At 42.7% G+C, this 24,457-nt stretch overlaps 1 protein-coding gene across 9 annotated transcripts in view; it reads right to left on the reverse strand.

Moving 5' to 3' along the window:
* Positions 1-805: 805 nt before the first annotated feature.
* The window catches only part of LOC307021953 (uncharacterized protein), a 28,653-nt gene continuing 5,001 nt past the window's right edge, over positions 806-24,457 (reverse strand). For 2 of the 9 annotated variants that reach the window (XM_079654502.1, XM_079654500.1), the window contains 4 exons: positions 7,093-7,212; positions 4,642-4,791; positions 4,443-4,535; positions 806-2,580 (listed from right to left, as the gene is read on the reverse strand). In XM_079654502.1, coding sequence (XP_079510628.1) covers positions 2,383-2,580; positions 4,443-4,535; positions 4,642-4,791; positions 7,093-7,206 — 555 coding nt within the window. In that variant the 5' untranslated portion in view covers positions 7,207-7,212 and the 3' untranslated portion in view covers positions 806-2,382. Of the gene's footprint in view, positions 2,581-4,442; positions 4,536-4,641; positions 7,213-7,371; positions 10,275-10,614; positions 10,819-17,379; positions 17,517-17,622; positions 18,772-24,457 lie in introns of those variants that run through there. The other 7 variants (XM_079654501.1, XR_013803285.1, XR_013803286.1 and 4 more) reach the window with 7 other exon arrangements.

Consider the following 24,457-nt stretch of genomic DNA (forward strand, 5'->3'; position numbering starts at 1 on the left):
GGTGTAACGTATTAATAAACATGGATCCCAATGCTAGTTTCGACACAGAAGACACAGAAGAAGTTGAACATGAATATTCGAATGCATATGACGGACCACAACCTTATAATTATGAGCCTGCTAGGCGTCCAAGAGACCAGGAGCAGCCAATGATTAGAAGAAATAACGGCCATCGGAGAGAAATTGAGCTGTGGTGTGAGGAGAACCAGTGGAGAACTGGGCAGCTATCTTGGTGAGTGACCGGCGTTAGCTACAGAATGTTAGCTAACGTCACATCACAACATTGTAAAGTTAGCTATCATATATCAGGCTATAACTAAAGTAGCATTGATAATATAGTAACGTTACTGGCAGGACTGTTGATACTGATCCATAACAGAAACTAATGCGCAAGTATCAGCCGTATCTCGCGTTACCTAATGCAACTCCACACTACGGTGCTGTGTACCGGAGGAGAGACGCGAGATACTGCTGATACTTGACGATCTGGCGGAGAAAGGTTGTGGAGCCTCCGTTGATATGTCGTTGTAAATGGCTTGATGGAAAGCAGTTGTGTAGTCGGGGAGGGTGCACAGCTGATTGCAGCAGGTGAGTGGAGGTTGAGCCGGGAGCCAGGAGTGACAGCCACCACGCACACACAAACAACACAGACAGGGGGAAACAAACAAACACAAAGGAGACGGCTGGAGCAGTACAGCCACCACAGCGTTACCTAATGCAACTCCACACTATGTCTTACGGTGCCGTGTACCGGAGGAGAGAGAGAGAGAGCAGCAGGGGGGGAGAGAGAATTAATACGGTTTCCTGATAAAGCTGTGGAGAGTATGTGCTGCAGGGAGGTGGATGCACAACGCACCCAGGAACGAACGCTAGCTCCGGTCCTTTTTACTGTGGACTCAATGTCCTGACAGGCTGGTATTTGTGCAACCTGCACAAACACAATACTGCACCATGATTACAAATGGTGAAATACAATGTAAAACTAACGAAAAATACCAGCTCACTAAAACACAACCGCTCTACTCAACGCAACTCTACTATACCCGCGGTCAGAAAGCGGAGATGTGTCCCCTGCGTGATGTAATATGACGCGTTTGACGTATGATCTTAAAAAAAAGCCGGGAAAAATGAGTGTAATAAATGCTTTTTAGACAAGAAATATAAAGTTAACTCAACTAAAGTTGCTCAGTATTCTTGTATTGTCAATACTATTACTGCATAACTAATATCTCACATCTGAAGGTTTAAAGAAAAGGCACCTTAAAATAAAGATTGGTCTTTCAATACATTAGCTGGTTGATTTTGTCTTTTCAATTGTTTATCTAAAATCAAGTAGCTATAACTGGTACTTATCGTTTGAAGATACAGTCTGGTTATAATGCTGTTTGAAGGAGGCACACAGGTAAGAGCACTAACTAGCTAATGTATCTTAGCTTGAATTAAATGTATTTAACGAATAATAAAGTGACTGCAAATATATGTATCACAAAGTTTATAAAAACTTATATTTAAGTCCACAAATACACAGAATAAAGAATACATTCAGGTCAATGTAGAAAAATAAGAAATACTTTAGTCCCCTCTGCCTTCCTCTCATCAGTAGAGGAAAAGTGTGTGTGTACAAGATATTAATTTTACTCCACAATTTCCTACCGCATTATTAAATAAGTCTGCACAGCTGAGGGGACACCTGTAACTCATTTCATGTGATTTATTCATTAAAACTGTATTTTCAGAGTTAATCAAATGACAGCCACATTGTTACCTAAACTGTCTCAAACACATTTAAGGAGTGCAATGCAACTGAAAGGTAGTCTAATAAAAGTAAAACAGTCAATTTCTTCAGATCAATCTGTATATTTTAACTCCAGAGCACATTTATTTGAATGAAAAACAAGTTGTTCACACAACCAGCTTTGGCCTCTGAGGCAGCCATTACCTGATCTTAGACATGTTAATAAGTACCACAGTTATTAGTTGCAGTAATATGTGCTGCTTCCAAACATTAAACTCTTAGAAAAAAGAATTGTCCTTATTATCTACTGCACACTTTTTTTAAAGCAACACTGACAACTTGCGCCTGTGAGACATGTAATCTCTGAAAATGATTAGACATGCATAACTTCTACAGTGAAAATCGATCATACTGTAAGTGCAACTTCTGAACACAACACTTTTTCGCAAATGTTTAACAATGCATAATTATTATAAAACCTTGGTTTTAGAAACCTTACCATGTAACAATGGTAACTGTGAGTGAGTGCAACAAAGTGTCTACTCTGGGATGAACAGCTTGGTTCTCAGTCTATTCACTTTTGGGCTCATCTTTTTCCCCTCAAGTTCCATCAGGACTTTTTCCACAACTTCAAAAGTGGATTGCAGTTATTTCGGATATCTTAAGTTCAGTCCGTATATGAGCCCGAAGAGCATGGCAAAAGCTGTCGCAACCGAGGGCAAGCCGCTGAGGACCTCTGTTCCTTCGATGAGAACCTTGACGTCTTTGGGTCGATGAAACTGATCCTCTTTCCCAATGACAAAGATTGCCATTGTTGCCTGCTCCAGTTCTCCAGCCTCAGCGTCCTGCATATCATGCAAACAAAAGGGAAATGGATGAGGACCACATAGTGTAGTTCAACAGGCCTGAGGCGCAAAGGCTTCCCCAAGTTTGCAGCTACCTTTTAAAAATACAAGATTATAGTGGATAGATGAAAAAAGGAAAGTTCTCAGTTCAGTCGGCTCAAGAGGAAAGCTCAGGAGTTCATCACAAATGACTAGCTTTCTAACCAAGCAGTTATTTGCATGCAGTACCAGGGTATATGCAGAAATCCTGAGGTCAAATTTAATACATTTTAAGACCTTTTTTAAGACCCTTTCCATACATTTTAAGACCTCATCGCAAATTTTTAGTTCAAACCGGTTACACACTTTACCTCACATTGACTATATTGATTGTAAGATAGCACAACTAAACAGAGTGCAGACAGACTACTGAAGCCTCCTCTCCACATGAACTTCAACCTCTCTGTGAAGGTCAGGTTTAATGCAGTATGCTGCTTTGTTGCCTCTGTACTCTGTGCTCTTTCATTCCAGTAAAACTCCTCAGAAACCATTAGAAACCAGTATTTGACCAATAAACAAAACAATTGACAAAACTTTGAACTATGAAATATATTAAACTTTGGTGAGCTTCAGCGGGGTAATGCCATATAGGAGCTCCCTCACAAATACCCAGGGGTTAAATTGGGCTGGGGCTGTCCGGGGCTAAGCCCTGGCACATAGGACGATGCTCTGACGTCATCACCCTCACACATTTGTCATATGTTTACAAAAAACGATATATATGTTAAGACTTTTCTCATTCTTAATATAGACTATATTTAGGGTCGATATGTGTTGACTTTACTTTAAAATAGCAGATCTCTGTGACCGGATAGTTTGGCTTAGACCCCGGTCCCACGAGGACGCATACGGTAAAACGCATACGCAAACGCAAAAAAGTCTTCCGTTCGTTCACACACGATTCATTAATGTGTCCGTTCACACTAGACCGCTGGAAATGCTGGAAACGCTGTAGTACATATGCCAGGCCTGTAAGTGGCGCAGCTTCCGCCACAAAATACACCAAAAGCAGCGAAGAAGACCCCGGAGCAAGGTTGCCATGGTTAACCTTCTGTTTATTCTCCGCAGTGGACGGCGTGTTCTCCTGCTGTATATCTCTCAGGTAGTCCACCAGCAGATGAAAAACACCCACCTCTCCGCCACTTCCAAGGGACGAGGGAACCGTGCGGTAGTTTCCGTTAAAAAAAAATGTTCCGCCGGTCAACATGTCCGTTAAAGTTTAAATCTTCCGTACAAAATTAGAAAAGTGCCGATCAGAGCTCTTCTTTGTTATTTATTGAGCTTTAAAACTAATTGATAACGACTCTGTTCTCTGTATGATAATATTTAATAAACGGTGCCTGCCTCTCTTTTCCTCCCCCTCTTCTGACAGCCCAGCAGCAGCAGGAGACGTGGGGAGAGGGAGGCGGGCTATTTCATCGTTATCAGAAAATTATCATATAGGGCTTACACACGGAGCCGTTGGACCCCCAAAGCGTTGCGTATGTCGGTCTACCCACCTTGGGACCCCCCCCCACAGAGCGGAGCAAGGCAACGAAACTTAAAATAAGAAGCAGCATTTTACGGCGCGCTATGCATGGGGTCGCCTTGAGGGGGTTTCCCGACATGTCGTTTCAGTAAATTAAAGGGTGTTTCATGTTGTCGTTGCTGTGGGACTTCTTAATACCTTGGAAAATGCCATTTAATATTTTTTAATAGCCTTAATTTTCGCTAAATTGATTTATCAACTTTTAATACTTTTTAAGACCCCGCGGACACCCTGAGTACAAATATGTTATTTTCTTTTATGAACAAACTTCTTGTGAGTGAGTGGGAGGTCTTACCTGGAATTCTTTGATGAGATGGTCAACAGGTTCACCCAGGTAGATCATTAGAGATTTGAGGATGCATTCTCTTCTGATGGCGATGTCCACAGTCTGAGTAAGAACAGTTTTATTTATTTATTTTTATATATATAAAATCAAATGCAAAAAAAAGGACGATTCAGCCACTGATCCCACAGATAAACTCATTCCTAGATACCTCATCCAAAACCTGCAAGATCCCGGTGGTCTTCTGTTTCACAACTCCTCCCCTGCTCCTGATGACCTGCAGCAGTTTGGTGGAGTGTTTGTCCAACTGCGCCAAGAACTTTGTCTCCAATGGAGTTGTTGTTATGAACTCAGCATTTACCTAGAAAATATAGCAGCATATAGGAAACAAAAAACAATGAGAAATTATAATACACATATTTTTTATAAAGAGCCAACGGTTTGATTAAAAGTACTCCAAGTCAGCTTGTATGAATGTAACATTTAAATTAATCCACATATTTATTGAAAACCACCACCAAATAAAGATACTAAGAGTAATAGATGTAAAGCTTATATTGTGATATTGATATTGTAAAAATAAAACGTAGACATATTTGCCTTGGCTGTCTATAGTTGTTAGTTAGTTGGGCCCTCATTTCTTCTCCACTACAGGCTTACATCAAAATAATGACCAATTCCATGTGAAAAAGTGCAGGCCACCGCTCCAAGAGGCCTTCAATGCTTGGCCTCTGATGCACTATTTCTTGTCTTCGGTATCCAAACGCCTTCGCCATCTTTTCTTTTATTGATTGCCGGTTGTTTCTTTTCTGTTGCTCTGCCAAAAGGGAAATTGTCTCTTGCTCCATGCTTTCTGGAGTCTCACCAATCGGCAAGGATGGAAAATGGTTGGCCTCAGCTCGCCTGGCTCTCTTTAAATTCTTCGCAGGGTAGGACTCTTCTTGAGACTTGGTCTTCAACGAGTTCACAGCAAGCTCTGCAGATGATTTGAGCTTGGTGTCAGTCTAGATTGGTTGTTTGTGTACTCTACATTTCCTCTCTGTAATTGACATTCTGTCTCATAGGAGAAGACCGGGATTGGAAACACTTTAGGCCACCGCTGTGTTCTTAATGATTCCGAGCAAGAGCCGCTAAATAGTACTGTGTCATCTGTATTCACAGATCCAGAGGAGGAGTCTTCACTGTACAGTCCACTTGTAGGGGTACTATTTAATGGTATCTCAACTGGGTACAAGACCACAGTTGTAGAAACCGGGTCTAATTTGACAACTTTGATCACTGTTAAATCTTTAATCGCATGTGTAGATGTAAGATTAACAAATGTGTTCCCAAAATCAGTGTCTTTGTACTGTAGCCTTATCAGGGCTCGACATTAAGGACTGCCCGATGGCCCGGGGCCATCTAGTACTTAGCTCGGGCCATGAAGCCTCACCTGCTGGTTGCCCGATCGGGCAATCTATTATACCAGTATCATGCAGCTCGCGGATCCAGTAATGAGTGACCCGACAGTAAAACTAAACATATCTATAACTAGTTACGGTAGTTTGAGAGCTAATTAAAATAGCTACGTGTGATATTCTAACCTGAAGTGTGTGATTTGTTCCCCTCACCGCTGCATCTGATCATGCAGAGCTGCGTGTCGACTCGTCAGCAGCAGCTGATCTCTCTCTCCTGTCAGATTAGACTTCACTCGCGTTTATGTCCATATCAATCAGATCCAGCTAGTTTTAGCTAATGATAGGACTACCTGCTTATTAAAAGACACCGTGACCTAAACAATAAGTGTCGCTATGCAACCGGGTGAGGCCACAAAGTATAGCGCAGCATTATGCATTTGTTTACATGCCCACCGGAACCCCGAGGCATTACCAACAGATCAACGCACAATCAACCCATACAGCACATCTCTTTCTCCACATTAAGTGTTACACATTAGAATTGACTATTCTTGTCTGTCACATACTCTTCTTGTCTGTCACATAAGTGGCGCAACTGAAGCGGTATTGCGCTAAAGGGAAATTATTTTTGACCGAAGAGATTTAGATTTGCCGGCTAACGGGAACTCTGACGTCGCCATTGTGTGTGCTTCGCGGATGCACTCGGCTGCTCGGGTCTGCTCGGGTCTGCTCGGTCAGCTTCTGGATGAGGAGGCATTCCTTCGACCAACTTAGAGTAGATAACATTACTAACATTTTTAACAGGGGCCATAATCGCGTAAATAATGTTTGTTTTGGCAGTTATAACTGCATGTAATGTTTTCTACTTTTTTACATCTGGGAAGGCATTTGCCTTCATCAGATGGAAAGTGTCTTGACCAACAACTTAAGTATTTATTATAGCTATGCAGGGCATGCAAGCGAGCAAACACAAAAAAGTGAAATGAAGAATACAATTGAAATTGTAATATTGTGGTGGTTCATCTTATAATTCAGTCTATAGAATGCACCAGACAGCATCTAAGACCTGCAAAAATCTAAATGTTTTAGGGGGAGGCCCCGCAAACCCTTCGTGCGTCATTTCGTCCGAGCGCATTTTTCAGGGCAATCTCTATTGGACTCAGGGCCATCTGTAAATTAGCTTAGATGGCCCCCAGGGCCATCTCCCAAAATCCTTAATGTCATGCACTGCTTATGTAACCTTCTAATCCACATGAATTCTTGACCTCCTCAACAAGCTCTTCCATTGAGTTGGGAATCCCATTTCGATGCTCCAGTCTGACGCTGTTGTGGTCGTTCAAGATGATCAGCAATCGAACAGGTGGTCCAATATCAGCCATGGCGCTCTAAGAGAAAGAGAGATGTGAAGAGGGAATTAATGAAATGCAGGTGTACACTCAATACATTCTTTCTTTTCAAATTGTATTGTGTTGTACTTTACAAAGTATTACATACAAAGTTCATATATATATATATAAATATATATATATATAAGGGCTCTCAAACAATTACAATTTTTAATCAGATTAATCACAGCTTAAACATTTATTAATCATGATTAATCACCATTCGAACTATGTCCAAAATATGCCATTTCTTTATGTATATTGTTGTGGGAATGGAAAGATAAATGAAAGAAGGCGGGTATATCCATTTAACATACAGTATGTATGTTTATTATAACATTGTTCTGTGTGTCAAAATGAAAGACAGCCCACACACCTATCAATCATCAAACCGTGGGGTCTTAATTCAATACGTGTTGATTTCTATCAACACGTAATGTTGTATCGATGTATATAGAGATGTACTCCAGCAAAAGTATTCTCCGTCAGGACTTCCTGCAACAACACCACGCCGTTATCTTGATTCTGATTGGCCAGAAGACATTATCAAAGATGTTCTATTGAGAAGACGATCACTACGTGACAAAAGTTTTCAAAACCGTTTCTGGTCTTCGGTATTTCCAGACAAGTGGCTACTGAAATCAATCTTACTAACTGTTGTCTGTGCAATTTACTCGGCGGACTTTATTTTGCTTACTTTAACATAATTTTTCATGGTGGGGCTAAGCCATTTCTTGGTATGGCTGTAGCCTACCCCAGCGCTGCCACTGGTGGGATGTATGGGGCGGGCCTTCTGCACATGCGTTAAATAACGCAGTTCATTCAAAAAATTAATTACCGCCGTTAACGCGATAATTTTGACAGCATTAATATATATATATATACTCATTCTGACCTTATACATGAATGTATCTTTTAAGAGTTATTAGCCGCATTCTCCCAACTGTATAGTCAGCCAATAGGTATGGATCAGTCAGTTCATTTGAGTCAAGAAGTTCCACTTTCTTTGTAGGACACAGTTTCAGTTCATAGGCTCTGTAATGTTCCCTATACCATGCACTCAGCTTTCTGACTATGAAAAGCAGCTTATTCTTGATAACAATCATCTGGATGTTTTCCGTGAATTCCACGGTTTCCTATTGCAGCTTGAATGGGATTTGAAGTGCAAAGTTCAGTTGCCAACTCTTTCACAACTGATTCATCAACTTGGCAATTGCGATCTTGTAAGAAGTGGATTATATTATTTTGGGTAACTGGCACAGAGGCAGTACCAATTAAATATTGCAGCTCTTCATAGAAGCTGCACTTGATACAAGAAAATCATTTTCTAATTTAAGTAGGACTGAGGCAAGTTTTAATTCAAAATCTGTTGAAACTGTTGATTCTTCATCAGGAAGTTCTTCAGATGGCAAATCATCAGTCAACTGATCAGTAGTACCCGTTTCAAATTATTCTAAAACATCATACCCATCAACAATTCCAGGCTTTAAACCATTAAGTGTATGTGGGGTATGCTTCCTCCATTTGTGAGTATTGAAAGCTCCGTAATGATTTGTTTTGTATGAGCAACCAGAAAACATACAATTTACAAATTCATACCCTCATGACATTTATTTTTTATTTTTTTAAACTAACCACAAGCAATGCCCATTCACAGGATCATCCACATGCAGGGATGCAAACACAGGTATGGTGAAAAAAGAAAGAACTATTCGAAGCAGAAAAAAAACAGCGTAATATACCGTCTGACAAAGGCCTGTGCTATAATGCTTCAATTAACTGGCTATTCTTTATAATATACTCAGATCAGTAGGAGACAGAGATGTTAAGTTATAAATCAAGGGGTTTTACTATTATTATTTACAGGTAGATATTATCGAGGGCATAACTTTGGTTTAAGAAGTGGGGGACACACAAAACAGGGGGTCCTCCGCAATGAAACATATCTATTATCATTATATATAATGAGTGCAAACTTATCTAGTATCCTATCCATATGAACCTGTTTATTTGTGGGGGGACCTCACCTCCTCTAGGGGGGTCCGGGGGCATGCTCCCCCGGGAAGATAAATGCATCAATCTGGTGCACTTTGAGGGCAAAATTAAGAGATGTATGGATACATCTCTCAACACTCATATAAAACAGAACTGTATAATGCTTCAATTAACTGGCTATTCTTTATAATATACTCAGATCAAGAGGAGACATAGATGTTAAGTTATAAATCAAGGGTTTTTATTATTATTATTTACAGGTAGATATTATACACTTTTGACTTTAAGGGTTTTTCTTCTTCTTCTTTGCACGCACAAGTGTTTCTACTGCTTTACGTCTAGCAGCATTCCGTTGCTTAGCTGCATGTCTCAACCTTGCTTCTTTTTTTCTCCTCTTGCTGTGCTGTCCTCTTGCTCTCTTGGGAACTTGCACATGTTTTCTTGAAGCCATACTCCACCTGTCTCCTCCCTTTCTCCATAAGCCTCTCCTCTCTCTGTGCTTTATCCCTTCTTGCAGCAGACCTCATGTTGCGGCACAGTGTTCTGTCAACTGGTCCAAACTTTTCGTCTTCTCTCTTAAACATCATGGTGGCAGTCATGCCCCTAGACTTCATGGCATACTTTGCTGTCTGAATTGCATCGAGCGTGGCAATGTTCATTCTTGAGCTTTTAGGGTCAAGAATATCTCCCATTAAGTTAAATGAGGACTCCACCATGGGCCCATGGAAGATAGAAAGAGCACCTCTGATAACCCCACTGAGAGCTGGATATTTCCCTGTGCTCATAACATGAGCCCACCACATGACCATGTTGTCTCCCTCGTGATACTGTGCCAGTGTTAAGTCAACGTTGTATCTGATTATTTCCTGGGTGATGTCACTCTCTGGAGGAACTAGGTGTTGCAAGATTCCTGCCAGCTTCATCAGTTGAGTCCCTGCTTCTGAATGGCCCCTCACAACAGGATCAATAGAGGACAAGGCTTGTAGGGTCTTACTTTTAAGTGGCAATTTGACCTGCATGTACTTGCAACAAGTCACATATGCCTTGGTCACCTTTTCAAAGAAATCCTAACACAAATACAAAACAAAAACAAAAAACACTTTGATGAATATCCTAAGTTTCATGCAGCACAGTGCTACGTTTCTCAATACTAAAGCTATCAGTGAAATGATGGCCTGCACTAGTCAACATCAAGCAAAACAATGTTTAAATAAGGCATGCAACAATTATTCATACAAAAATGACTATGGTAAAACCCGAGATTTGGTGTAAGAATAATATTCAAATGTATGTGAAATAGTAAGAGGTGTGCTGCCTTTGGGTTAACCTGGCCTCTTTCCACCATGACTCTTTTTTACTTTAATATAACATTACCTAAATACTAACTAATCTATTTCACACACTAACCGGGTGTTTTCGACGGGCTGCTTCCAGGTTTTCTGCCACTTTACCAATATAGAGCTGGGAATAAAGTGTCCGGTTGGCCAAGTCCAATTCTGTCAATGCTTTGGGCGAAATCTTCAGATGCTCTGGTTTGATAAAGCAAGCCAGGAAGTTGACAAACACTTGAAGCTGCTTGTCATGCAGCTTGTGGACCAAGGTTTGACTTTCCTTAAATGCACAGAAAGGGCACGTTTCAGTAAATACTGAACCATCTTTTGTTTATAAAATTGCAATATGCATGTTATTTCTATTAGTCGGGGGCCTAGGGGATTTTTTGGTTCAGATTCTCGCAAATTCGCCAAATTTGGTACAGATGTTGTCCACACCGTACTTAATCATTTTAAGATGGGTGCCAAGATTGGCGCCCCATGGTACTGCCATATTGCGCAATCCAATATGGCTGCCACCCGAAAAAAACGGAAAGTCATAGAATCATAAATAATACCACTTTTTAGGGGGTTTCTGGGTCGTAGAATCTGATTCTGGTGTTATTTTAATGATTTGAGGTCAAGATTACCCCTCAAGGTCAAGTTTACTCATCAAAGTTAGTACATAAAGGTAATATTGGGGTAAAATCCGGTATTTCTGGTGCGCCATGCCAGATGCTACCCCCAAAAAGTTATTTTTTTCCATTATAAGTTGTAGTTGTATATATATCAATGTTTCACAACTCAAAACAGTAGATTGTTTATTATAAACAACAAACTAATACAAGTCCAACTTCAACAACAGTAAACAACAGTAGGGGACAATGTAATCAAAATAGTTACTCCGTAAAACTTGCTAAAATCAAAAAGTTAGATCACAATGTTGTCTTTCACATTCTTTGTGTCTCCATCCCTTGCAAGGTGTGGAGTTACTGGCTGTCATCTTCATTATTAAGGCACCCACCTTCGCATTTGCAGAGGATTGTGCATCGGACACCGATACAGTGGCATTTGCACTTTCCCATGCATCCCTTGAGGCAGCCACAGCGCATTAGAAGGTCACATGCTGCTGATGCATCACTAAGAGTGGTCCACAGTGGTTGCCATGTGCCAGTGCCATCTTTGTGCCAGCCCCACTCACTGAAGTCAGGAATTTCCTGCTGGACCGAGGTTGCCTGATTCCAGTAGAAACTTGCCTGCAGTAGCGCTCGCTTGACATGCTGGAACAGTGCAGCTTGGGTAGGTGGGAGGTTTTCCAGGGATCTACTTCCAGTGGTGAAGAGGCAATGTCTGGCCTCATTGACACCAGCTGCACCACACCCCTTGCTGTACATGAGCACGACAAATCGTTCAATGTTCTGCATATGCACAGACTCAAGACTGAAGAGGTCAGGGGTGTTTGTGAGAGCAACTAGTGTGTTGGTGAGGTCTGGTATGCTTCTCCAGGCTGCCCAAGCTGTCTTCTTGCCACATCCAAGAAACTGGGAAGTTGTGTCACACCCTGTTAAGCTGTGGAAGAGGGGTAGTGCCAATGACTTTGATGGATCGAGATCAGAGTAGATGGTATGGACTGGTATGTCACGATATTTTCGACCAGTACCGAAACCCACCCAGAGCTCCGTTAGGCCAAGGGTCTCGAAAAACCGGATTGCCAAAATGACAACATCGCTGTCTACGGTGCGAACAAAGGCTGTTGTATGACCCTGCTCTGCTGCATGTGCCAGATGCAGGAGGATCCTGGTGTCTGCCTCAGAATGGTTGCACTTCTGTAGTTTTGTGACATCACAAGGCATGTTGGAGAGCACAGTCTCAAAGTGGGTAGTCAGAAGGAGCTTTCCACGCATGTCATTCTTTGAGATCTGTGTGCTGATGAATGAGAAGAGCTCCTTTTTGTTGTCCTCGTTTTTTAGGAAGCCACTCCATTCATGCTTAGGGATTGGAGTGCTACCATCACCGACTTTTGTCCGTGAACCATTCCCACGCCGTTTCTGTGTAAGATATTTTAGGTTATTTTCCTCTGGGTAGTTGTCCCATACAGCATCAATGCTGTGGGTACTAGTTGTCATTTGGGCCTCCAGAAATGGTGTAATGTTGAGCAAGACATACTCGCTGAATGTCTTTGCTGTTGTGGGGCGCACCATGTGGATGACTGCTGCCATATCCAACACCACAACGGTAGATTGTTTGGCAGAAGCTGCACGACCTGTGCTAGCATTGAGGCATTGAAGAATGTCAGACTTTGTCCCAGATCGCAGAGACCCTCTGTCCGCCAGGCTCGGTGGCTCTCTCTGATTTTCGAATTGAAAGAAGTCTGTCATGTCAGCATTGGGACGTGACTGGAGTGAAAGGAACAGTTGTGTGATTAAAACCATGTTCTGCTTCTGTATGCCACCGTCCTTTGTACCTTTTTTCTTGGGGCCAGTTCGGTTGGCGAATGTTAGCATGTTTTTCCGCTTGACGGTATCAGATACTGGTACTGAAGCCATTTCCAATCTTTCCTTGACATATGCTGCATGAAGGGTCTGGCCGGCTTCATGGATTTGAGATAAAGAAGCAACAACTGCCGGCTCCATGACATTCTGTGTATCGAGTGCAATAAGCTCCTGGCTTGTAGCAAGGAAGGGGTTGCCTAGCTGCTGTACCACATCGATGAACGAGAGTACATCCTTGCGAAACTTTACTTGCAAGTTATGTCCTTCCTCATGATGAGCAGTGGATGACGTTGGTGGGTCATTGATGGCCTCAAACTCCTCAACTATCCGTGTGCAATCAGGTCCAGCCAGCATAAACAATGTAAGGGCTTCAGGATTCTCATAGAGTCCAACGGCTCCGCCATGCGCCTGGAGGCTTTTGTTGGACTGCTCATGTGCTTGGTCCTTGGCCATGAGGCTGAACTTTCTAGCTGATTTCTGCACAACAAAGTTGCCTTTCATGAATTCAGCATGTACTTGAGGGTGTTTATCAGCTATCTGAACCATGTCACGGACATGGACTGGCATCCAACGTGCGTAGTTTGTGTGGTCCAGGGCGTGAAACCAGCCGCAAAGTTCGTCACATGCTTGCACATATAGTGGAAAGTCCCCTTCCCGCAGGGACCGCACAAAGCGACACATCAGAAGCTCCAGCTTCATTATGGTTGACCAGAACTTGAACTGGGGAACAGTTTGTGAACGTTGATCCCACATATCAAATGACTCAGGTGGGCCCATTATACTCTCACAATACTCTGCGTAGGCGGTCTGTTTGAGCTCATAAAGTGACATGAGAGAAACTTGATGGGCATACCTTGTGCGTTTGATGTGATGCTCATTGAGCGCAGATTGTGCGCGACCGGATGTCAGGACCTCAGCCTTAGCGAGGATGGTGGCCCACCCGGAGTCGAGCAGCAGCTTCCCAATCATTAGGTGCATCTTGTCTTCAATATGCAGCGCACCCATCATGGCAACCAACTTGTCTTCTCCCAAAGTGTTGGGGTATTGCCATTGGAGCAGTTTGATGATAGCAAATAGTGGCTGATCTGCACCGAGTACGCTAGTCTGGCCTGGGTTGAGGAACTCTGTGCCTTGCATCGTCAGCTCCATCGCGTGCTTCATTGAAGATGCGGATGCGGCCTTGTCTGGGAATAGGGGGTAGATGCCGATCTCAGCTGGGGGCTTCACTGATTGCTCGCTGGCTAGCATAGAGTTGTATCCCGACCAAGTGATGATGTCACCCTCTGCTAACGTGCCTTGCTTCAGCACACTGTTAACGTGTGCCATCCATACCTCATCCTTGACCGTGGCACCTTGCACATCAAGCGGTGGTCTGACTTTGCTGTTGCCATATTTTGGTGCAAAGACATCTGTTTGAGTAAGTTGGACTGGGGGCTGGATCACGTAAGAGTCTGGTAGCTTTGGAGTCGACGTGTCAGAGGGGTCAAGCTTAATTGGATCCCGCTTCACACCTAGGTTCTCATGCGAGAGATGGTTGGTCACGCTAAGGGCATATCCGTGGAACTCATCAAGTGAGAAGTTGCCCTGAGCCTTGCTGTCTAAATTATCCACATCATGGGTGGTGAAGACATTGAGACGGCTGTTGGTTGGTAGTACCACTCCATCTAAGACATGGCGAGCACACACCGCTTGAGCAATACCTCGCTTAACTTGCATGACCCGTTTGTATGATACTGACATGCCTTGAGCATGTTCAATATCAATCTGTTTTTTGTTCCGTCCATGTCCATGCAGCCTGAGGCCACGATACAGGGGGAAGGGGGTTTCTCGCTCCTTGTTGTGGCGTATTGTATCCGTCTTCACAGCGTGGTGTGTACCCTTACTAGTATTGTAGATAAGCAGTTGTGAGATGTTGCATGCAATTCTCTCCCTTGCATTCAGATTGCTGTCTTCACTAATCTTCTCAAGAGCTGATGGGCCCTGGAGCACTACATTGAAGAAACTCCTCATCTCTTCACTAACTGGAGCTGTGAGGCAGTTAGCAGGAAAGGAGCCATCAAAAGGCAGTTGACTCTGTATAAAGTTGTGCATCATCATGGCATCCCGCATGAAAATAAGAGCATCTTCTTGACCAATTTGTGCGCTATATGTCTTGGCAAGCTCATCAGCAACCTTAAACTTGTGAGATAGATAAATATCCTTCCGGCCTTTATTTTCCTTGGAAACCTCAACCCATTCAGGTAGAAACTTGAGAAGGTGATCCTTGAATCGGGTTGAGTGTGGCACTTTTTCATCTTGGCATTGATGACCTTGATCACTCGTAAACTTTCGATACATATTGCGTAGCTCTGAGAGCTTGAATAAAGTGTTCTCTGAATGTTCGATCAGGGCTATTATCTGAGCGCAGATGATCGTATTGAAGGGCGAAGGTGCAGGCCGCACCGAATCACGTTTCTCAGTAGCGATAGCGGTGTTTCTTAAACTTACATAACAGTTATGGTGAGTATGGAAATCAGCCGCATGTGCATCAGAAGCTGGGGCAACTAGTCTGCCAAGTAAAGCAAAGTTTTTGTTGGTCTTCGCCCAACTCTTTAGATTGTTATCTACATCATCAGATGTTGCCCTGTGGAGGTTAGCTGGATCCACGCCCTCACAGATGATACAATATTTGACATTGCCTTGTTGCTGAAAATTCCCAGATGATCTGAGTTTTTTGGGACTAGGGCCAGTCTCTGCACTGGGGGCAGCTTCTTTGTCTTGCTTCTCTCTCGCCCGTTTAACCCGAGAACTACTACAATAAAGCCTGCATGTTTTGTGATACACAGCCTTATGCAATGTAAGAGTTGCTGCAATGCCTGAACCATCATTCAACTGACTAATCGTGACGTTACAAGGAAGATCATTGGCATTGATATCATTGAAGTCTTTTAGATCCCTCTCAAGTGATACAAGTCCCTCTGTCTTTGGAGTTGTCAAGCTTTCTCCAGGTTTGACCATTTGACAAAGACAACAGAGTTCCCAGTTCATAATTTTGATAGAAGACATGCTTGACTTGACACTCTTGTTCTAGTCCATTATGATGATGTAGGCTCGTCGACACAAAGAACTTTCACTTGCCATCCCGTCTTATAGGTGACATAGCAGGCACCTAAAAACAAGGACATAGGTTTGGTATCAACGTTGGTTGGGACCAGAGAGCAGAGTGCACATGCAAAAATGATAGCAATATTAGTATCCCCAGGACTTCATTTAATTCACTTCATATCATTGTTCTAATTTATTGATGACTTTATTTGGGCAAAATAATGAATTAATAATGAAATTTCTCAAAATGACATTAGTTATCTTATTAGCTGGCAAGTGTACAGGCAGATTAACCTTAGCTCAGCAAGATATCATTCACCAACAATCACTGAGCTAGCTAGCTTCTAATCTCTGAGCAATTGTTAGCTAATGTTAGTCAGAGCTAATATAGCTAATGTTAGCTAGCTTGAAAACATCAACTACATGTTCTTTGACAGTATTCACACCATGAAACTATAACAGCACACTAATTTCATTATGTTGTCTATCAGAAAATGCATGCACTTTTGCTAACATTACAACTTACCTGTCTTTTGTATGTGGACCATGAATCACCAGTACAGCCTCATTAGGTTACCTTCACCTGGTTTAACTGGCAGGCTGATTCAGCAAACACAGCACATGTTGTTACTGTTTGACTCCTGCCTTGTCTCTCAAACAAGTTTGAAAATAGGTTAAATGGCAAAACATTATTTCCAATAAATAATGATACCATTTTATTTTTTATGACACAAAATGACCTTTATGTTAACTTAGAGGGGTAAACTTGACCTCATATCATTGAGATGAAACCAGAATCAGATTGTTTTGAATTGTGAAATAAAACATTGATACATACAAGTATAGCTTATAATGAGAAAAAAAAATGGGGGTAGAATCTGGCATGTTGCACCAGAAATACTGAATTTTACCCCGATATTACCTTTATATACTAACTTTGATGAGTAAACTTGACCTTGAGGGGTAATCTTGACCTCAAATCATTTAAATAACACCAGAATCAGATTTTACGGCCCAGAAAACCCCTAAAAAGTGGTATCATTTATGATTCTAGGCCTTTTTGTTTTTTTCGGGTGGCAGCCATATTGGATTGCGCAATATGGCAGTACCATGGGGCGCCAATCTTGGCACCCATCTTAAAATGATTAAGTACGGTATGGACAACATCTGTGCCAAATTTGGCGAATTTGCGAGAATCTGAACCAAACGGTCCTTTTTTCCCCCCTAGGCCCCCAACTATATATGGTGTGTGTTATATACATTGTATATATAAAAAAAACCCTCACCTGGAAAACCATCACATACTCTTTTAGTATTGGCAGTACACTGAGGTACACACTGAGATGCAGGTCCACTTTTTGGTTCTCAAACCAGATCTTCTTTACCACTCGGCTCTTCCTCTTCTTCCCCTATTCAGTCATACCTACCAAAAGAAAAACGAAGATAACACATTTTATTATAGTATTAATAACTTTCTCAGAAACAGGACATTCACAATTTGAGTTCCTTGTTTAAACTAATATACATACCTTTCTTACTGAGGTCTTGGTGCACAAATGTGATCCTTCGCTGTGCTTTCTCGCTGACATGGTAGTCTTCATATAGCTGCTGCAATGGATCCTGGTAGAGAGCTTTGTCCTCTTTCCCCATGAAACCATAGTACAGGACCTTGTACACAGGCAGCAGTCTTTTTGTTTGCATCCCAACGTCATACGCAGACAACCAACGGTGGGAGACAAACCTCCATGTATTCAGCGATTTCTTTCAGGTACATGATCTGCAAATAAAGACATAAGTCATTTTAGAAGACTAAGTGTCACACCACTCAACACATTAGAGAAAACACGAAGACAAACTCAATCTATCACTTAAGCTAAAATCTAAATTGACATTCAGTTACCTGATCTGATGCCCACAGGTGGTCAGTATGGAGATCTGTAAACAGCTGCTCCAAGTAGTTCTCAAAGGGCTCTGTAAACTTCTTTGCAGCATTGTGCACATGGTGACATGAATCACCATCAACATCAAGAAGCGTTTTACAATGGTTCTGTCTAATTCTTGTCTCCAGTCCTGACTTGCTGCCTCGCATCACATTGCATGAGTCTAACATTATGCTGACCAGGTTTGACCAGGGAATATAGTTTTCCTTAAAGAAGTTGCAGATGAGCTCCTCCAAGCTGGCAGCATTGACTTTAACAACTTCCAGAGAACCCAATGTTCCACCACAACATCCTTCAGCTCTTGGTCAAAGTAGCTCACAAGCATTGCAAGCACTTTTTTTATTACTGCTAGATGTACTCTCATCTACATTAAGAGAAAAGGGATACTTCCTTAAGTTGGAGAGCGTTCTCTCAGAGAATGTGTGGCCCAGACCATGCACCATCTTGTAAGAGGCAGCGGTTCGTGACAGTTTCATCCTACTAAGTGCTATTTTGTCTGCAGCCAGTTGTTGACTCAGTTCAACTAGGACAGGTGCAGTTGAGAGAGGTAGGGAATGTTCAGCAATAACAGCCAGGACCATTGCCTAGAAAACAGATTAAAATATATGAGGTTACTCATTTCAGGAAAACAAATCTAATTTAGCTACAACGAACCTTCCTACTGACAGCACCTTTAACTTAGCATTTGCTCTAAAAGCTCCCCCAACATTGCACAAAAGCATTAGGACAGAACGTTGGGGACACACACACACACACACACACACACACACAGACAGACAGACAGACAGACAGACAGACAGACAGACAGACAGACAGACAGACAGACAGACAGACAGACAGACAGACAGACAGACAGACAGACAGACAGACAGACAGACAGACAGACAGACAGACAGACAGACAGACAGACAGACAGACAGACAGACAGACAGACAGACAGACAGACAGACAGACAGACAGACAGACAGACAGACAGACAGACAGACAGACAGACAGACAGACAGACAGACAGACAGACAGACAGACAGACAGACAGACAGACAGACAGACAGACAGACAGACAGACAGACAGACAGACAGACAGACAGACAGACAGACAGACACACACACACACACACACACACACACACACACACACACACACACACACACACACACACACACACACACACACACACACACACACACACACACACACACACACACACACACACACACACACACACACACACACACACACACACACACACACACACACACACACACACACACACACACACACACACACACACACACACACACACACACACACACACACACACACACACACACACACACACACACACACACACACACACACACACACACACACACACACACACACACACACACACACACACACACACACACACACACACACACACACACACACACACACACACGTAGTGTAGGCGCTATCCTTTCCCTGATCTTGTCAGCTGCTGCTTTGGGGGTTGCTGGGAATGGGCTCTTTCTGAGGAGCTGTGCAACACTTTGTGTTTCTGTGATTGTGGTCACTTTATGTTTGTGAATTTCTGTCTGACAGTGTGCCAACAGGCCATGCACGCCCCTGCTGCCATAATTTATTTATTTTGTGCACAGAGTGCATCTAGCACATCCTTTTTTGTCAACTTTTTTGAAAAAGTCTGACAGTGGGAATGTGACTTCACCTCAATTTTGACATCTAGCTTTAGCCATGACCACTTTCAGCTGGATTTGCAACCTGCATCCAGCTCTTTCACAACAAGTGCATCACTTTCCTCAAGATCTTTCATTCTGAAAATGAATGCAAATTAGAGTTGTCACTAAGGTTAAGTGTTCCCATTATTAAACACTCATTAGACTCATGGCTAGGCCTCTAAATCTTATTCAATATCAGATATGGCTACTTCAATACCAAACTAGTAAACTACACAGCAGTCATGTGTCATTTCCACAGTGCACAGGAAAAATATGACTAAGTATTAAGCTCATGTCGTTTATGTTGATCAGGTTGAAAGAAATATAGTTCAAGTATAAAATTACCGCGTGCGTAATGCTAATTTATTTTAGCGCGTCGATCGCTCTTATATGTTAGCATTGAGCTTACGGAGTATTTGCCAAATTCAAATTAAAAGGGTGTACACGTTTGGAATTGTACCTTAATAATTAATGGAGTCATTTGGAGTGAAATTGCCAATTTAATCGGAGGGCCGATCACCTTTAGGTACAAATAAAGCTTATATAGCCTACAATAAATTACATTTCATTTAGCTGACGCAATACAATTAGCTGATGCAATACAATTGTATTATACAAAAAATACCATTTATATATAGTCTATGGTAAAAATACATAACATACATGCACTTTAGAGCTAATGATGTTATAACAGCCAACAGAAAAATGTACTTACATGCGGTGGTTGCGCAACTGACTGGTGCAGAAGTGCGCGTCATTTGCGCATGACTGATGTGAAACAACATGTGACTCCTGTTTGTCTTCTGTTGGTTGCTTGTTAGCAAGCAGACCCTTCACGCGATAGCAGAGCGAACAGGTACAGGAGGCGTAGAGCGAGGGATCCTTTGTCCACTAGTCATGCTCGCGGATGGATACAAAAATATACTTTGGCGGCCGTTAATAGGCTATACGTGGGCGGCCCGCCCAAGTAAAGTCTATGTTTTGAAGAAAGAAGTTGTCCGTTAGTCCGTGAGTCGGAACCCCCCCCCCCCCAAACAAAAACTCTTCGGTTCTCCACGAATTACACAAGTCACCCAAATCAGCGTTAAAAAAGCGGGAGGCGCCGAAAAGCGACTAATTTGCATGTATGCACATGGATAGAACAGTAGGAATAGATGGCTGCTTCCATGAAGTTTAAAAGAGAAAACCTTTCATTAGTATTTAATTAGCCATCAAAGTGTCTAAGCTACAAGAAGATCATTGACATATTCAAAATATATCAAACATTAAACTTAAATTCGTTACTCAAAGCCTATACTTTATTTTAGGACAGTGGTCAACATTTTGGTGATGTAAAAATATAAAGACACAATGTTGTAAACTAAAGTTACATTTACAATATCTTTATCAATTGAACTCGAAAATTAAAATATAAGTCGCTCGTCAATATGAAAGAAGCCCACTTACTCGGTCCTTAAATTGACGTTTAACACCATAATTTCTACTCTGGTAATAAATACAAATTCATAGTCTTATCTATTTATTTACAATAGAAAACAAGCAGCCCGCCTGTTCATACTGTTTACAGGCCACCAAGCCTCAGTTAAGAAAAGGTAAAGTTGATACTTAATGTTTGTCTGAGTATATCTACCTTTGAATCTGGCCATGACTCATGCTGGTAGGCCGCTAACGCTAGCATGCTTTATTCAGACATTGACTTTAGCCTTTAGTCGAATTGGAGTCATGGGTGGGTAGTGTTTTTACAATCCACTAGCTCAGTTAAGAACATTTAACGTTACAGTTAATGTTGTGTTGAGAAATATATGCTCTGCTGAGTGTTCTTCACTGGATAATGCGTGGTCTGAATAAAGCATGCTAAACGTTAGCGCATGCTAAACATTAGTGCAAGCTTTTACGGACTACTCAGTCAGAGTCACGGCCAGACACACGTAGGCTAACGTTTCCCATAAATAACGTTACATTTTCTTAACTGAGTTACCGGACTGTAGTAACGTTAGCCACCCATAACTCCAAGCGGGCTAAAGGCTAAAGCTAATGTCTGAATAAAGCATGCTAGCGTTAGCTTATAAGGGCTATCAACAGCCGGTAAGAGTCACAGCCAGAGTCAACGGAAGATATACTCAGACAAGCGTTAACGTTTCGGTATGTGAAATTATATTATATATATATATTAACATTAGTTTATCCTTACCAGTATCACATGTGCTCGTTTTCCAAGTGTCAAAGGCTGGATAGAAGCGGATGAAGTCTGCTGGTTACGACGGTTACCTCTGTCACTAACCGATCTGCCCCCCTGCCCGATCTGTACTGCGCATGTGCGAGATGGGCAACCCAAATGGGACACTTGACACAATGGCCTTTGGCAAAGCAGAAAAAGAACACCCGACAATATTAATCTGAACGAGAGAAGTTAGTTAGTTAGTTAGTTAGTTAGATTAGTTATTGTTATTACAACGTGACTTCATATTACAACGTGACTTCTTTATTATTTAACAACTCTTTTTATTGGGTTCTTTTATTTTGGGTTAAGTAGATTGTCAGAATAAGTGAGAAATGGATTTAACTTCTGTTAGACAGCTATCATGCTGAATCAGTTGTCCCTCCCCCTGGTGCCAGGACAAACAGATCCATCTCTAGGCTCAGCAGCCCTGTCCCCCCATTATTACATTACATTGCATTTGGCTGACGCTTTTATCCAAAGCGACTTACAATAAGTGCATTCGACCAGGAAGATACAACCTTTAAGAAAACAGAATCATATAAGTACATCAGGTTTCATAGAGCCAAACATTTCAAGTGCTACTCAACTGGCATTTAGAAAGCCAGCCCTTTATTAGTATATAAGTGCTTTGTTAGTAATTCTATCGCTCGAAGTGGAGTCTAAAGAGATGAGTTTTCAGTTTGCGTCGGAAGATGTGTAAGCTATCTGCTGTCCTGATTTCAATGGGGAGCTCATTCCACCATTTTGGAGCCAGGATAGCAAACCCACGTGTTTTTGCTGACGGGAACTTGGGTCCCCCTCGCAGTGCGGGTGCAGCGAGCTGTTTGGCTGATGCAGAGCGGAGTGCACGTGCTGGGGTGTACGGTTTAACCATGTCCTGGATGTAGGAAGGGCCAGATCCATTCACAGCATGGTACGCAAGTACCAGTGTCTTGAAGTGGATTCTAGCAGTTACTGGAAGCCAGTGAAGGGAGCGGAGGAGCGGTGTGGTGTGGGAGAATTTGGGAAGGTTGAAGACCAGACGAGCCGCTGCATTCTGGATGAGCTGCAGAGGTCGGATGGCACATGCAGGTAGACCAGCCAGGAGGGAGTTGCAGTAGTCTAGGCGTGAGATGACGAGAGCCTGGACCAGAATCTGCGCTGATGTCTGGGTCAGCTGGGGACGTATCCTCCTGATGTTGTAAAGCGTGTATCTGCAGCAGCGGGTTGTAGCAGCGATGTTTGCAGTGAAGGACAATTTGTTATCTAGGACCACACCCAGATTCCTTGCAGTCTGAGTCGGGGAAACAACAGAGGTGCCGATGTTGATTGTTAGGTCAAGAGTGGGACAATCTTTTCCCGGAAGGAAGAGCAGTTCAGTCTTGTCAAGGTTGAGCTTGAGGTGATGAGCAGACATCCACCGAGAGATGTCTGCTAGGCAAGCAGAGATGCGTGCGACGACCTGGGTCTCTGAGCGGGGAAAGGACAGAATTAGTTGGGTGTCGTCAGCGTAGCAGTGGTATGAAAAACCATGCGGGCTAATGACAGACCCGAGCGAGTTTGTGTACAGGGAGAAGAGGAGGGGACCAAGAACCGAGCCCTGAGGGACCCCTGTAGTTAATTGACAAGGGTCGGACTCGGACCCTCTCCAAGTAACCCTGTAGGTGCGGTCGTTGAGGTATGAGGTGAGGAGGGAAAGTGCAGTGCCTGAAACTCCAAGTTCTTGGAGAGTGCGAAGGAGGATCCGATGGTTCACTGTGTCGAATGCAGCAGACAGGTCCAGAAGGATGATGACAGAGGAGAGGGAGGCTGCTTTAGCAGTGTGCAGTTCATCAGAGACAGCAAGGAGAGCAGTTTCTGTTGAGTGACCTGCCTTGAAACCAGACTGGTGCGGATCCAGAAGGTTGTTCTGATGGAGATAACAGGAGAGTTGTTTAAAGACAGCGCGTTCAAGTGTTTTAGACAGGAACGGGAGGAGAGAGACGGGCCTGTAGTTAATAACATCAGACGGATTGAGAGTGGGTTTCTTAAGGAGAGGGTTTACTCTTGCCTCCTTGAGACTGTTTGGAAAGTGACCAGAAGTTAGAGAAGTGTTGATGAAATGGGTGAGAAATGGTAGAATATCAGGAGCGATAGTCTGAAGGAGGTTTGAGGGGATAGGGTCCAGAGAACAGGTGGTAGGACGGGCAGAGGTAACGAGGGTAAGAACCTCACTTGCAGAGAGAGGGGAGAAGGAGGTCAGTGTGTGGGTGAAGGGAGGGTCTGGTGACCCAGCGGTGAGTAAAGGTGAGTCAGAAAAGGAAGAGCGAATATCATCAACCTTTTTTTCAAAGTGGTTAACAAAGTCGCTTGACAGAAGGGAGGAGGGGGGAGGTGCTTTGGGAGGGTCCAAGAGGGTGGAGAAGATAGAAAATAGTTTTTTGGGATTGGAATAGGAAGATTGGATCTTATCTTGAAAGAAAGTGCTTTTTGCCTGAGAGATGGAAGCAGAGAAAGAGGAGAGGA

This window comes from Notothenia rossii (genome assembly GCF_949606895.1).
Source record: "Notothenia rossii genome assembly, chromosome: 10".
Classification (NCBI taxonomy): domain Eukaryota; kingdom Metazoa; phylum Chordata; class Actinopteri; order Perciformes; family Nototheniidae; genus Notothenia; species Notothenia rossii.